We start from the raw sequence: 15,927 nt of genomic DNA, 5'->3' as shown, positions 1-15,927 counted from the left end.
TTGGCTAAGGGGAAGTCTGAATACTAGATTTTCACTTGAATGTTCCCAAAGTTTTACTTGGAGGCATTTGTTCGTGCTAAATATACTGAAGCTAACTGCCATATGTTTTTTTTTTCAATTCAGTCGATTACAGATGTAAACCTTGGCACCATGGCAACATGCTGTTGCATATCCGAGTTCAGGTTAGCTGCTGGCTGATCTGGTCAGACAGGGTACTTCATTACATATTAACTCAAAGCTTTGTCAACTTGAGAGGAGGAGAACAGGTTTGGTACATGAGTGTGCCTTGATTGCGCTTGGTGCGTCATTTGTGTGCGTCAGGATTTCCCTCTGAAACTCCTACGAGATGTTTCTTTAAGGTGGTGGGAGAAATGCTATGTCATGTGCAGCAGGAAGCAAGCCAAGGTTCAGGTGGAGATGGAATGCTGAGCTGAGACAGAGGTTCCTCATTCCATCCTAAAATAAGAACTCGTCAGAAGGAACGACGAGTAGAATTCCTTCATATTATAGGAGCCGTTCACTCTGAACATGCAGTGTTGGTTTCTTGTCCGTTCTTCAATATTGCACAAAGCAATCAGACCAGGGTCTGTAAACTGTAATTGTTGATTTATTTATGGAATCAATGGCCAGTAGTGAGGTAGAAAAATGTTTACAGTCTCTTAGGCTCATAATGATGTAAAATAGGTGTCATTGGGCTAACAAATTATATTTTGTTTTATTGCATTACATATTGGTGTCCTGGCGTCTCACTGTTTTCTGTCTTCTTTTTCTCCAGCAGTCCTAAATCCAAGCAGGAGGCCATGGTGCGCTCACCACCCGTGATGTCTCCCTCCAGTGCCGCCCAGATGGACTCCAAATTGCCCAATCAGGGAAAACAAGGAGGTGCTGGAAGCCAGTCGCAGCCATCTCCCTGCGACCCCAAGTCACTGGGTGGAAGCCACACGCCCAAGGGCCCTCAGGGCTCCGTGGGGGGAATGGGACTAAAAAATGGACAGGGCCTGAACTCAGGCAATGGGTCAAAAAGCAAGATCAAGAGAGAAAGAAGCACTTCGGTTGAATCGTTTGAGCAGAGAGATACAGGGACGCCCAACAACGAGGGGGACCAGAAAGGTAGGATCAAAACATCCTGGTTTCATCTGTCTGTGCAATACCTTGGGGAACAGTACAGATAAGGCCCTGAATGATGTTCATTTTTCCCAACATTTGATTTGGAAGATGTGGATTGTATGCACATCCATGTTTCCGCAAAAGGGTTTCTTTTTGTAAAGGACATAAAAACCAGAGTCTGTGAGTTGTTTATTGTCTTGGAAGTTATTTATTTATTTATTTTTAAGTGACAATATTACAAAGGAAAGTTCTCCAATCTTTTCACTAAACAAATTGATAGTGTTTTGTATATGGAAATAAATGTATAATTTGATACATGAAACACACTCAAAGTTGGGATGGGGGCAACCACTGTATTACATCACTTTTCATTGTAGTTAATCATCAGGGAACAGGGGACACTAATCATTGCAGTTCTGCCAGTGTGATTTTTGCCTCTTCTGGTTTGATACAAGACAGCTGTTAAACAGTTTGTGGTTGCCATTGTCTGAATCTTTTCTTCATGATGCGCCATAGGAACCCAGATACTATATTGTAGTGTACCGTCGTTGTCCAATTAAAACACGTATCTCCATGTTTGTGGATTTTTAGTTGACGCATTACAGGTGAAGGGGGGGAAGAAACTTAACTTTCAAAGTTACTGTTTTGGGAGATACTTGTTTTTAATTGGACAGCGATATGCAGAATGAGAACTAGGAAAATACTGCTGAAATAAATGTGGACATCCTAAGAAGTTAAGTCGCTTTGATGCCAGCACATCTCTAAAAACCCAATGTTTGCCGTCACATCAGTTGCATCTTCTCACATATGTAAGTCACCCATGCAGTGGGCACTGATATACACCCCAAAAGCACACACACATACCATGAGAGGTGTTTGCATTTGCACCTTTTAGCTGATAACAGTCTGGAGGGTCAAAATTTTACTTCAGTCTTTCATGCTCTCTGCTCACCCCTGGTAACACAGAAATTTTTGGACCCTGAGGAGCTGTATGTGTGAATTCAAATGACCAAAACAGCTGTACCGGACATTACCCGAAGTTTATTCTGCCAGTTCCTTAAGTACACAATCCGAGTAATATCTGAGTGAGTCCGTGTGTGAATAGAGCTGGTAATGTTCCAGAGAATTCAGAGTGAGTTCATGCTGTGCCTCCTGCATGTGCTACATAGGCACTGCCCGATTCCTAAATCACACAGAACATTTCCAGCTGTGAGAACACATCTGACATGGAAAATCTTAGGCCCTGCATGTGTGAAAGGGCAACACCAGAATATGTCTTAACCTGATTCTCCTGATGTTTTCCCAAGGCTTGAGAGGAGTTTGGGGCCAGAGATTCAGGTTGTTTTTCATGATGCATATAGGCAGACTGTGTTAAATGAAACAGTTTCCCAAATTACTGTAGAGCCCATGTGGCTGCATTTATCACTGTATCAGAGTAGATGATGTGCAGGTTGAGGGCTTGATGTTCACGCTCCTTCAACAGTGATCCCTGGCCTTGACCTACACGGACAGTGTGCTTCAGAGCTGCATATATACAATATTTAATTGGTTTTCTTTATTCATTCATTTTTTGTGTGTTGCATCAATTTCAAATCAAAATTTGTTTTTTATGAAATGTTTACAAAATTAATCTAAGTTGGGAAGCTAAAAAGTCTTTTATTTGTATCTTTATCAGTTACATATAAGTTCTAGAGAATTAGACATCATGGCTTTCTGTTTTATTGCATTTTAATGCCCCCCCCCCCTCATGTATGATTGTTGTGTGCAGAGATTACCAAAGGCCAGCAATTTCGAAACGAAACACTGCACTTGTACTGTATAAGGATCACTTGATAGATCATCTACAGAAAAGAAAGAGGAATTTCTTGCATTTTTGTTTCTCTAAAAATGAATCCCGCTTCTTTGCTGTGATGCTGGGAATCTACCGCTGTATTAATATTAATGTCACTCTTCTGCCAGCTAATTCTCAAACACTGTCCTTTGCAATTTACAGTATGTCTGTTTGAGTCTTCTCAGACTCCGGTGCTCCCAGAGTTGTGCAGGCTAGCATAACTGCTGGGAAAGAGGAAGGGCCATTGTACCCACCTCTAGAGAGTAAGACCAGTTGTATTCTCTTGGACCCCTGATCTCAAATGATTTAGGCATGACTGGGGTTTGAACTTTGCACATCCACGTGAATATTTGCCCATTTATTTTGCAGGTAATAGCTTGCATAGCTTTATTTGTCTTGTGTTTTTAATATACAAGGTTACTGAGAAAGAATCTGTTCAGTGTCTTTTTATAAAATCCAGTTTCTGGTCTTCCTTTTAAGATAGATACAGACAAACCAAGACTCAGATGTAATATGTGACATTGGAATCTCATTTTCAGACTAGCTGTTTTTTGGTGTTTGTGTATGTGCGCTCGCGTGTGCGTGTGTATCTCCTACTGTCCTCAGGCACAGCGCTCAGGGCTGTAGTGCTGCATAAAGACATCCACACCCCCGTATGTCTCCTAGTGGAAACATCACAGTGTAGGTTTGGGGGTAGGAAGCGCCAAGGAATATACCATCTCTGTTGCTAAGAAAGGGGGAGTGGGGGCTTTTTCCCCCCCTCCCCTTCCCATTTTATTTTTTCCGTCTGTGTTTGTCTGTCTGAAGGACCCCTGCTGGTGGTTAATGCTTCTGCATAGAGATTATTTGCTGTATGATTGTGGCCATTTTCATTGAATTTGTGTTGAATATGTAATGCAAATTTGGCCAGTTATTTAAATTGAGAACAAATACAGACAATTTGGATTTTATATGGCGTTGAATTCACTGTGCCTAGAGCTTGCCTGAGGTGCACTGAAAGCAACAGCTTTTAAGAGCAGGACAGGAGGTAGCAAAAACTTGACTGAAATGAACTGCCTACTTGCTTGTGTGTTGCCTCATAGGTTAGGTCCATGTATGTTTGCTTTCACTGTTGGGTGTTTGCTCATGGTGTTTGTTTGCTTGGACACGATGTGTATTCTCCACACCAGCAAGTCTTGTTGTATCACTCCTCTTTATTTAAATTCTTTTATCTTACTCATAGTCAGTTTGCTGTATCCTGGTTACAGCTTTGCTTGTGTGTGTGCAGTTTGCAGACAGATGGTCCTGACCAGCAAGGTAGTAGAGCAGCAAGGTCATGAGTGGAGACAATAGGAGTTAAACTTCCCAGAGGTGGTAAAATGTTCAAAACAGCCGTGTGTGTGTGTGTATATATATATATATATATATATATATATATATATATATATATATATATAAGGCAGGGGCATTCAAACCCACCCAGACCTTGGACTTGAATCCAGTTTCTTGTCCTTGCATTTGTCATCAGTGGGAAATATGACAACAAAGACCAATTTTCCAGACATTAATTAGGCTTAGTGGTGGACTTAAGTGCGGTGGCAATTGTGAATTGCTGTTGTAAATTGTGAATTTTAATGTATTCTAGGTTTAGGCTTAATCTTATTTAACATTTAACATTCACATTAACATTTCAGTTATGTTCCAGTTAAAATCTACGGCCAAATGGGGGACCAATCGTGTAGCCTTTTTGTTTTTGTTGTTCCCAACAAGACATGCATTAAGAATTTAACTAATGTAAATAATTAATATCCTGTGGGTAGAGTAAATTTTTTTGATTATTTAAACTTCTACGGCTAGGTTCCTGGACAACAAAGTATCAGGAGCACATTTCCTGATGAGTGGGCCAAGACCATGTCTGATTTACATCCTATGAGAAACAAACAGATTATGAACTGAAACATATTAGAATAAATATTTCTGAACAAAAGTGTTCCTGTGAAATGACAGTCTCTCGCTCACTCTCTTTCTCTAGAGCTGGGCAGCAGGGCAAAAAGGTTGTGTGTTGCTGAACGACGGCAGCCCTACAGTGGAGCCGACTGGTGTTCGGGTGGAGAGAGTGACGAGGATGACCCAGGTTTTTTCAGTAAGTTGCTGGCTCAACATTCATAAGAATTTGTTTTAAAACATGGAACATCGGATGTCGATAATGTTATTAATTCAGTAACAACTTCAAGATTTAACAGCTATCAATATCGTCCACAGGATGTACACACAACTCTTTGTCCTTTTCCCTTTTTTCCAGACTGTAACGCCAGTGATATAAAGCCGGACCCAGGTGCCCTCTCAGCGTCCACACCTACCCACAATGCAGTTGGAGGACAGAACACAGCATCAGAGTTAGGCAGCAATCAGAAATCTGGGTCAAAAGTTGTTTACGTCTTTACAACAGAGATGGCCAACAAGTAAGAATCGTCCCAGTGACACTATTTAAGGGTCTTTTACCAAATTAAGTGTCAAAGAAACCCGCCACATTCCTTTTTCAGAATGAGCCCCACTCTGTTCTTTTTGCAATGACTTGCTCTGTGTTGGAAAGGTGGGAAATGTGAGCAATGACGGTGACATGGTAGCTAAGACTGGAGAAACCTTCAGATCACAATCAGCAGGATGCCAAATGTCAGTGACAAGACGTGTCAGGGACTCTGTCACGCATGCTGTGGCCATAAGGAGGGTCTCCCACTGAGCGGCGTGTCATTACAGGGCTGACATTACACGGGAAAGGCGATGAGTCTGGTGTCACAACATTGATTTTGACTGCTCGTCGTCTTCTGTTGCCCATGTAATAATATATGTGCAGTTGTGAATAGAATCACACAGACAAGCACACGGATATTTATATACACTCAAATGTAGTTTACCAATTACCTCCTTAAATGGTTGGGTTGGAATGATAAACGCTAGACCCTTAATTAGAAATTGGAATTTAATGAGATGCTTCAGCTGTGTTATTTCAGTGTAGTAAAAATGTTGTCCTCAGGCATAGTTGTTAGTCCATCAGCAGCAACTACCAATACTCATGCACTGTGTGTGTTCTTGTCTCTCCAGGGCAGCGGAAGCAGTGATAACAGGCCATGCAGAAAATATTATAGTTTATCACATGAACAATATCTCCAACAGCAAGGGTGGCAAGCCACAAATCCCCCTGGTAACACAATATTTTATTGATTATTTCAACAATAACCAGTGATTACGTTAGTATTAATCTTGCTTTTCTCTTATGTCTGTTTCAGAACAATCAGCTTGGACCCCACCGGAGTGACCCTAAACAGCAAGGGGCAGCATCCCAACAACAGCAGTCATCCTTTTCCTCTGAGCAGAACCACCAAGCAGCCTCCAAAGCAGTGCAACCGGGTCAGCCCCAGCAGCAGCCTCCAGCGCAACCAGTTCAACCTCAGCAGCCAGCCCAAGGGGCTAAACCAGCCAACCTTCCTCAGGATGGCCCATCATCAGGGGGCATGGACTCAAAGAGCCTTCCCAGCAGCAGCCCCCAAGATGGTGCTGGATCTCATGATGGTAGTAATCCAGCAGGGACTCCTGGTAGCCAGGCTTCCAACCAGCCTCCAAGTGCTGGTCCTCAGCAGGGCTTCCCTTCCCTTGACCTGCCCAAAGGAGCAGATGTTAAGCTAACAGCCCAGCACCAGCAACAACTAGCTCATGAGATAATGTCCAGCATGGGGGACAACCCTGAGGGACTCTCCCAGGAGCAGCTGGAGCACAGGGAACGTTCCCTACAGACTTTGCGAGACATCCAACGTATGCTCTTCCCTGACGACAAAGACATGGCTGCTATGGGGCAAGGAAATATGGGCGGACCCCCACCCAATTCCGCCATGATGGATGGTGGACCCAAAAAGCCTGAACAAGGGCCACTTCAGGCTATGATGGCTCAGTCCCAGAGCTTAGGGAAAACTGGTGGTCCTGGAGGTCCACGGCCAGATGGTCCTCCCTTTGGGCCAACAGGACCCAGGGACATGCCTTTCTCCCCTGATGAGCTTGGGCCTCCTCCTCAAGGACCAGGACCCATGAATTCGCATCCAGGACCTGGTGGAGAGCATGGTGACCATATGACACCAGAGCAGATGGCATGGTTGAAGTTACAGCAGGAGTTCTATGAGGAGAAGAAGCGTAAGCAGGAACAACTGCAGCACAGACCAATGGGAGACATGATGCTTCACCAAGGTGGCCCAAGGGGCATAGTGCGAGGGCCACCACCACCCTACCAAATGAATCCTGGGGAAATGTGGGGTCCTGGGGGTCCAGAACCATTCCCTGAGCAGATGAACATGGGTCCCAGAGGAATGCACCCACATATGCAGAGAATGCCAGGTTTCTCTGGAATGATAAACCCAGAGATGGATGGTGGGCCTAATGCCATGCCAAGACCTGGCATGAACTGGCCTGAGGATATGCCCAAGATGGGGGACGGAAGGGGGTTTCCACCAGGTCAAGGAATGTTTGGAGGACCTGGAGGGCGAGTGGAAAGGTTCCCCAACCCACAGTCAGTACAGGAAGCTATGTTCCATCAAGGCATGGGTGATAAACAAGGTATGGGATTACCACCAGGCATGGTGATGGAAATGAACAGGATGATGGCAACCCAGAGACAATTGGAGCCTGGGAATGGGGGTGGCATGATGTTTCCCAGAATACCAGGGGAAGGTCCTATGAGCCCCTCTTCAAGAATGGAGTTTGTAAAAGGACTGGGGCGTGACATGGGTGACTTCAGTATGGGACCTGGTAACATCAATATGGGGCCCAATATGGGGCCAAATCCTCAGATGATGCCCTCCAAGATGAGAGAACCACCAATGAACATGAGTCCGGAAGAGCTGATGAAGATGAGGCAAGGGGGAGGTCCCATGCCTGAGAACATGGGCCCGCAGCAGAAGATGATGCAGGGACCTCCCTTTTCTGACCAGCCTCACCCAGGTGATTTTAATATGGGACCCAACCGACAGTTTCCTGGTATGGGTCCTCAAGGACCTGGAAATCAAAGAGGCCCCAGAGGTGAACCACCCTTTCCCCCTGATCAGAGAGGAGGCAGTGTGGGTGGGAATGGTCGTCTTAGCCACATGCCCCCTTTACCACCCAGCCAGCCTTCAAACAGCTCAGGGCCTCCGGCCAACCAGAGGAACATGGGCCGCAAACCTTCAGACCTGAGTGTCCAGTCTGGCCCGGCCAACTCACCCAACGTCAACCCCCTCAAGTCTCCCACACTGCGGCAGGTCCAGTCGCCTATGTTAGGCTCGCCCTCTGGTAACCTTAAATCTCCACAGACGCCCTCCCAGCTCGCCGGCATGCTCAGCGGACCCTCAGCTGCAGCAGCGGCCGCAGCAGCTGCAGCTGCTTCAATCAAGTCTCCTCCAATGATGGGTTCAGCAGGGGCATCACCCGTCCATATGAAGTCGCCCTCGCTTCCTGCCCCTTCCCCTAGTTGGACGTCATCACCTAAGCCGCCCATGCAGAGTCCTGGCATCCCTCAAAATAACAAACCTCCACTCAGCATGACCTCGCCAAATATGATGGGCAATGTGGAACAAGGTACGGCTGCCTGCTGTTCTAATCTTTACCTTTCAATGAAGCAAGGTGCAGCATAAAGCAGCTGTCTTTGGATAGACACAAGTCTCTAGTGAGATTGTCTTTTGTGCATGGTCTATTACACATGTAGACATATCCTAATAGATGTTATTATGCATGTCATGGTTTATTACTAAAATCCTCTTTCCTCCAATCCTCTCCTATCCAGGTGGAAATGGTCCTCCTTCCGCACCTCCTTCCAGTAGTTCAGGCAACCAGCCTAGCTCTATGAACGTTCCAGGAAGTCTTCCGTCCAGCAGCCCTTACACTATGCCCCCAGAACCCACGCTATCGCAGAACCCTCTTTCTATCATGATGTCACGCATGTCCAAGTTTGCCATGCCTAGCTCCACGCCCCTCTACCATGATGCAATCAAAACTGTGGCTAGCTCAGATGATGACTCGCCACCCGCACGATCGCCAAACCTGCCATCGATGAACAATAGCATGCCTGGTAAGAGCTTTCTAACCTTGGAGTGAATATGATAACTGGTGACTTGGTGTCCACAACCTTGTACATTATAACATAATTTATGTTTTATATTGTTTTTCTTTAAACAAAATTTCAAGGCTGTTTTTTTTTAGTCTGAAGAGTAATATATCTGTAATGTTCCAGTAAGAATCACATTTGACCATGTTACTGCTTGCAGGTATGGGTGTGAACCATCACCAAGGCCATCCACGTATGATGACTCCCAACTCCTCGGGCCCTATGCCTTCACTCAGCCCCATGGGCATGAACACTATGGGCTCCCAGCCTCTTTCACATGGCATGCCCAATCAGATGCCCTCACCCAATCCTATGGGCCCCAACATGCCACCTCACACTGGGCCTATGGGTCCTGGCATGATGTCCCATGGCATGATGATGCCTCCCGTCGCCCAAGACCCAGGCATGGGCAACAACCAGATGATGCCCCAAGGTCGTATGACTCTCTCTCACAGAGGACAGGGCTTCCCCCCGGGGCAGTCACCACCACAGCAGGTTCCCTTCCCTCACAACGGTCCCGGGCCCCAGGGCGGCTTCCCACATGGAATGGGGTTCCAAGGAGAGGGTGGTCCGATGGGACGAATGGGGAGCATGCCCCACGGGCCTGGAGGAGAACCGGGAATGTGTAAACCCAACACACCGGGGAGCCAGGAGTTCAACAACATGCCAGGCGTCTTTAATGACTCAGACCTGCACGAAGTAATGAGGCCGGGAGCCTCAGGAATCCCTGAATTTGACCTCTCGCGCATCATCCCTTCAGAGAAGCCCAGCCAGACTCTATCTTACTTCCCCCGTGGTGGCGATGCACCTGGAGGCAAGCCGCCTCATCCTTCCGGCCCACCCGGCTTCCCCCCCATGCAGGGGATGATGGGAGAGGGCAACCCCAGGATGGGCCTCCCCATGCAGGGCATGGGAGGCCCCCCAGGCCCAGGCCACATGGGGCCACAGGACATGCCCATGGGTAATCCCGGGCACAACCCTATGCGGCCACCCTTCATGGCCCAGGGGATGATGGGGCCCCAGCACAGGATGTTGTCTCCAGGACAGCAGCCGGGCATGATGGGAGGTCCGGGCATGATGCAGGGCAAAGAGAGGCCAATGTACAATCATCCTGGCCCAGTGGGCTCACCCAACATGATGATGTCTCTACAAGGGATGGGTGGCCCACAACAGACTATGATGATGACTTCTCAGATGAGGCCTCGCATGGCAGCAGACATGGCAGGGATGGGATTTAATCCGGGCCCAGGGAATCCTGGGATGATGTTCTGAGCTGCTAAAAAGGAACCAACAAGCCTCTGCCACAAATGAACGCGCAATCTGGATACAATCCTGTGAAATAAGGATTTTTTTTTTCTTTTTTATAAACAAAAACAAAACAGCTGTGTGTGGCTGTGTTCTTGTCGGACAGTCTGTGGGAACTAGGACACTTGTTGCTTGAACGCACCTGGGTAGGATAAGGATGATGTATTTACACATACACCCAAAAACGGACACCTGGATGTATACAGAGGGGGAAATCCTCACCCTTGAGAATGGACATCATTTTGCAGGTGGAGTGCTACGAGGGGCTTACTATGACTGCACACTACAATAATATGCACTCCACTCCATTTAGTCCAGTTTTGGCTCAATTTAGAACATCAGGAATGTATTTGGATTCAGAAAAGACATACAGTAAGGTCTTTTCAGCCTGATACTGTGTGGCTGTAATAAATTGATGAATGGCCACATACACAGCAAACAGCAAACCAAGTAAGGATGACCTGAAAGTAGCGGTTTATTGTTGTACTTTTATATAAAACAAAAAACAAACGAAAAAAAAAAACATCAAAAGGAGGGAGGTATCTGAGCAAATGGTTGGAGAAAAAAAAAAACAAAAAAAAAAAACTGAATGAACATTCATGGAAACCATCAAAAAAAAAGTCAAGGAACATTTTGTCACAAGTTGCACCGTCTTGGCTGTATGTTTACATCTCATCGCATCACTCCCCTCCAAGTCCTGAAATGCTCTTTGTATGTGTGTACTGTACTTGTGTTGTTAAAGGGATTTTACCAGTGACTTCTATAGTTTTTTTTTTGTTTTTGTTTGTTTTCTTTTTTTTTTTTGTCCCCCCCCCCCATCTTCATTTGTAAAGGGGAGGGTTAGGGGTGGCTGGTGTCTGTTGGTCAATACGGTGCGACAAAACACCACCACAAAAATACTGTGTACCGTGAGGGCAAACAGAATATTTTAAATTTAATTTTCTTTGCTACTCCCGTGTATGATAAAACCAAACTAAGACCTCATACAGATCATAGTATTATTAAAAAAACAAGCACAAACAAGAATTAACTGTAAAGAATAAGAAGTGTTTTTTTTTTCTTTCTTTGCTCTTTTTTTATTTTTATTTTTTAAATTGTAGAGAAGACACTTTGACAACAGTCAGTAGGAGCAGTAATCTGACGTATGCCGTCTTTCTCATGATCCAGGTATTTCTGTAAGGGATAAAGGTGAGAATGGGGGACACCGGATCCCAGCTAACTGCCTCACTGCAACACCCTGACACTAACTGCCAGTCATGGTGTCTCTCAAAGATTGTGGGGAAAAGAGCAACTCAAACACTAAAGTTACTATAGCTAATGGCTATACAGTGCAGCGCTGGATTACTGATGGGTGGCAATTTTTCTTTTCTTTTGTAGAAAACAAATGATAAAAAAACAACAGAAAAAGGTAATAGGTTGTCCTCATGTCCCCAGCCCTCCTGTGTTGATGCTTGTCATGTGTAACTCCATTGAATTTGGTACTGAACCACTTCCTAAGGCTGGGCTGTGGTGTTGGAAGACAAATAAAATATATTGTTTGGTATAAAGTGTCAGGCAACCCAGTGTCTTCCTGTTCCAGTTTTAAATTGTCTTACACTGCCATCGTGTGTACGTTTATGAAAGTGCAACCTGATCTGAATTTCTCACTGGCGCTCGCTCGGAGTCAAAACACATCAACGCCTGTCTGTTTAAAACCACTTGGAGAACTTAATGAAAGATTTGATTAGGAATTGAGATTAGGCTGTCAGCAAGCCTTGTTCATATTATAATTATTTAAAAAATGGCTTTTGTATGTGCTGTAAAACCAGTTCAAGCTCTATAGGCTGCATGACTTAGAAATCACCACCTTTTGGAAACGTGCGTTAATTAATAATTCACCAAGGCTTTTGTGACCCTTCTCTGGTTTGTCAAGGGAAATGCCCGGTTTGCCAGCCCTTGCTGTGAAATAAGGCTGGAAAACTGTCTCCATCCCATTGCACTTTCCCCCCTCCGCTGGTCTCAGACTCCAATGCTTCTATAATTACCCAGCATTCCTTTGGGACACATGGTGGAGAGGATTCAGAGCTGCAGGCCTAATTTTAGGACAGGGGCAAGATTGTTCAGCAGCTGCAGAAAGATGAGCACGTCTGTTTATTTCCCCACTTCAAGTGGTCACAAAACATCAGAGCAGTTTTTCTGTACCCTCTAATTAGAATTTAAAGGGGTGGGGGAAAAAGGTGACTGCGTTATTTTACACCCAAAGCCGAACAACAAAGTATGTACGGGATTGATATGTCGCCATCTGGTGGTAGAAATTAGTGCATGCAACCATTGAGTACAAAGGTTAGGAAAGATGATTCAAAAAGACATTAACACATCTGAGTGTAACAGAGACATTTATATTCAAACAAACTGATATCTGAATCTTAGATTTGTGAAGAAAAACATGGTCATCTTTTAAACGTTTCTTTCTGAAATCTACCTGAAAAAGCACAAAAGTAAATGTTTTTTTTGTTATTCCTAATACTTATTTCAGCTGTAAATACATATTGATAATTATAATATAAGAAAACACTTCTAAAATTAGAAATAGTGCAAATTATGTCCCTGCCACATGGAAAGCACAGAAAGAGCACTGGCTTTGATAAAGAACATAAAAATTATACATAAAACTTCATATTGGAAAAAAAAATACTAATAATAATGAAGCATTGTAGTAATAAACAGATATAAATCAGAATTTCAGCAATGATCAGTTTCTGAAAAAAAAGCAACATTTATGAAAGCAAATTCAGTTTAGGATTAAGCACCTTTACAATTAAAAACAGGCAAGATATTGGACAGCAGTAATGCCTCTCTGGAGCGACAGTCTCTGTCTCAGTGTAAGGGTACTGACAGACTTTTAGTGAGTTCTTGTCTGGCAGTGATCTCTGTCACTGAGGGCATGTCTGTGCCACTGGGCCTGTGCTGCGTTGTCCCATCACAGTTAACGGCCCTGGTGACGCTGCTATCTCAAGGCCTTTTATTGCCTCTCTACGTAATTAGGCATGTCTCGCACGTGCAGAGTTTCAAGGATGTTCAGCCTGCAACAGTTTCCCCGCTGTTGGTCAGCAACTGATTTTAAAATGTCGCAAGGACACACTATATCACTATAAACCAGGTTTAAGGTTTCCTTCTTTTCTAGCTAAGTAAATGGAGCCTACATTCTGCTGATTAGCATCATGTTGCACTGAAGTATTAATCTTAAATTCTACCCCTGGTCAAATAATGATGGAACCACCACACTTTGAGGATGTTTAACCAGCTTGATATGACTAAAAAATTTTAGTTTGATCGCTGAATATTATGGCTTTCTGAAACAGACGTCAAACAAGATAAATTATTTAAATGAATTGCATGTTTTCTTTCCCCCCCAGATCAAAAACCATTACCCAGTGGCACGGTGGTGCAGCAGGTAGTGTCTCTGTCACAGCTCCAGGGACCTGGAGGTTGTGGGTTTGAGTCCCGCTCCGGGTGACTGTCTGTGAGGAGTGTGGTGTGTTCTCCCTGTGTCTGTGTGGGTTTCCTCTGGGTGACTGTCTGTGAGGAGTGTGGTGTGTTCTCTCTGTGTCTGCGTGGGTTTCCTCTGGGTGACTGTCTGTGAGGAGTGTGGTGTGTTCTCCCTGTGTCTGTGTGGGTTTCCTCCGGATGCTCCAGTTTCCTCCCACGCGCCAAAAACACACGTTAGTAGGTGGATTGGCGACTTAAAAGTGTTCGTAGGTGTGAGTGTCTGTGTGTTGTGAAGGACTGGCACCCCCTCCAGGGTGTATTCCCACCTTGCGCCCAATGATTTCAGGTGGGTTCTGGACCCACCACGACCCTGAACTGGATAAGGGTTACAGATAATGAATGAATGAATATAAAAACATTATGGAATCATTTTGTAATTTGCATTTCTAAAATAAACACAAGCTTTAAAATGCTAGTCTGCTGTTTAAAGGAAGTGCATACAGAGCTTAACAAGCTGTTCGCTAGAAAACATCGTCCCTACAGGAGGGATGTCCATTGAAAATGTGGAAAATTTAAAGCTCCTTCAAGAATGTGCGCCAAAATGTGGCGCAAGTGTAAACACGTAGGAAATGTGTGTATATATATATAAAAAAAAAAAATATGGAAGAACAAGGAAAATGCCAAAGTATCAGGGCACAGAACTCAAAGCATTATGCTTTAAAAACAGAAAATGCCCAACAAAAAAAAGTTGAAAAACAAATGAGCAGAAGCAAGAGTCAAGGATTGTGACTGAAGTCTGAGAAATCTATGAAATGGAATTAACAGATGGAAAAGAAGCTGAACAGAGGAAACTAAAGAGCGGGGTGTGGATAATTGTTTGAAAATGACATTAGTGACGAATCAGGAATCTGCAATGGCCAAAGAGAGATGATGAATCTTTTGTCTGGTGCAGTTCTAATGAAACACATAAAGATGACTGCCTGACGACAATGATTACATTTATTTGTTGTTACATTTATATAGCAGCTTTCAAGATACCCAAGGATGCTTTAGAATCAACAAATGCGTACAGTGTACTCTCGACCAGGAACGACCGTCCACCTGGAGGACTGCATCAGGCACTAGGATTTCACCCAGGACAAAGCGCCAATCCATATCTAAGCACATACATATTAACTCACAAATACAGGGGATATGGAAACTCCACCCAGATAGATCCCAGCGCTGGGAGGCGAACATGCTAACCACCAAGCGACCATGCCACCCTGTAAGGACTTGTATGTTATGTAAATGTACAGGAAATACTAATCATCCCTTGATATATCTGTGCCCAAGATATACATTTATATTTTGGACTCTTTTCTCTTTCCATTAGAATTAGAAAACAAACCGGCTCACTCATTGTAAATCTAATATTAGTCCATGACAAGTCTTCACTGTTGATTGGTCAATCACTATTTGAGAGAGGCGGAGCTAGTTCCATGTAGAATATAGTTTTTCATTAGAGAAGCTTTTGCCTCAAAGAATTCAAGCCCAATGAGGAGCAGCACAGAATGAACTGTTATTTCTTCAAATTTGTATGCTTAAAAATAATAATAAAATGTAGTCACACAGCTCCAGGGACCTGGAGGTTGTGGGTTTGAGTCCCGCTCCAGGTGACTGTCTGTGAGGAGTGTGGTGTGTTCTCCCTTTGTCTGCGTGGGTTTCCTCCAGGTGACTGTCTGTGAGGAGTGTGGTGTGTTCTCCCTGTGTCTGCGTGGGTTTCCTCCGGGTGACTGTCTGTGAGGAGTGTGGTGTGTTCTCCCTGTGTCTGTGTGGGTTTCCTCCGGGTGACTGTCTGTGAGGAGTGTGGTGTGTTCTCCCTGTGTCTGTGTGGGTTTCCTCCGGGTGACTGTCTGTGAGGAGTGTGGTGTGTTCTCCCTGTGTCCGCGTGGGTTTCCTCCGGGTGACTGTCTGTGAGGAGTGTGGTGTGTTCTCCCTTTGTCTGCGTGGGTTTCCTCCAGGTGACTGTCTGTGAGGAGTGTGGTGTGTTCTCCCTGTGTCTGTGTGGGTTTCCTCCGGGTGACTGTCTGTGAGGAGTGTGGTGTGTTCTCCCTGTGTCCGCGTGGGTTTC

The 15,927-nt window shown here is 44.8% G+C and overlaps 1 protein-coding gene across 3 annotated transcripts in view; it reads left to right on the top strand.

Moving 5' to 3' along the window:
• The window catches only part of bcl9 (BCL9 transcription coactivator), a 53,191-nt gene extending 41,308 nt beyond the window's left edge, over positions 1 to 11,883 (top strand). For 2 of the 3 annotated variants that reach the window (XM_066661091.1, XM_066661092.1), the window contains exons 5-11: positions 776 to 1,110; positions 4,950 to 5,060; positions 5,220 to 5,379; positions 6,020 to 6,119; positions 6,205 to 8,515; positions 8,721 to 9,005; positions 9,202 to 11,883. In XM_066661091.1, the coding sequence (XP_066517188.1) occupies positions 776 to 1,110; positions 4,950 to 5,060; positions 5,220 to 5,379; positions 6,020 to 6,119; positions 6,205 to 8,515; positions 8,721 to 9,005; positions 9,202 to 10,313 (4,414 nt within the window). In that variant the 3' untranslated portion in view covers positions 10,314 to 11,883. The remainder of the gene's footprint in view (positions 1 to 775; positions 1,111 to 4,949; positions 5,061 to 5,219; positions 5,380 to 6,019; positions 6,120 to 6,204; positions 8,516 to 8,720; positions 9,006 to 9,201) is intronic. The other variant, XM_066661093.1, reaches the window with a different exon arrangement.
• Positions 11,884 to 15,927: the final 4,044 nt, after the last annotated feature.

The sequence above is a fragment of the Hoplias malabaricus genome, chromosome 2, assembly GCF_029633855.1.
Source record: "Hoplias malabaricus isolate fHopMal1 chromosome 2, fHopMal1.hap1, whole genome shotgun sequence".
NCBI lineage: Eukaryota > Metazoa > Chordata > Actinopteri > Characiformes > Erythrinidae > Hoplias > Hoplias malabaricus.
The sequence above is the reverse complement of the archived record's forward strand: the minus strand, read 5'-3'. Positions and strand labels throughout refer to the sequence as shown.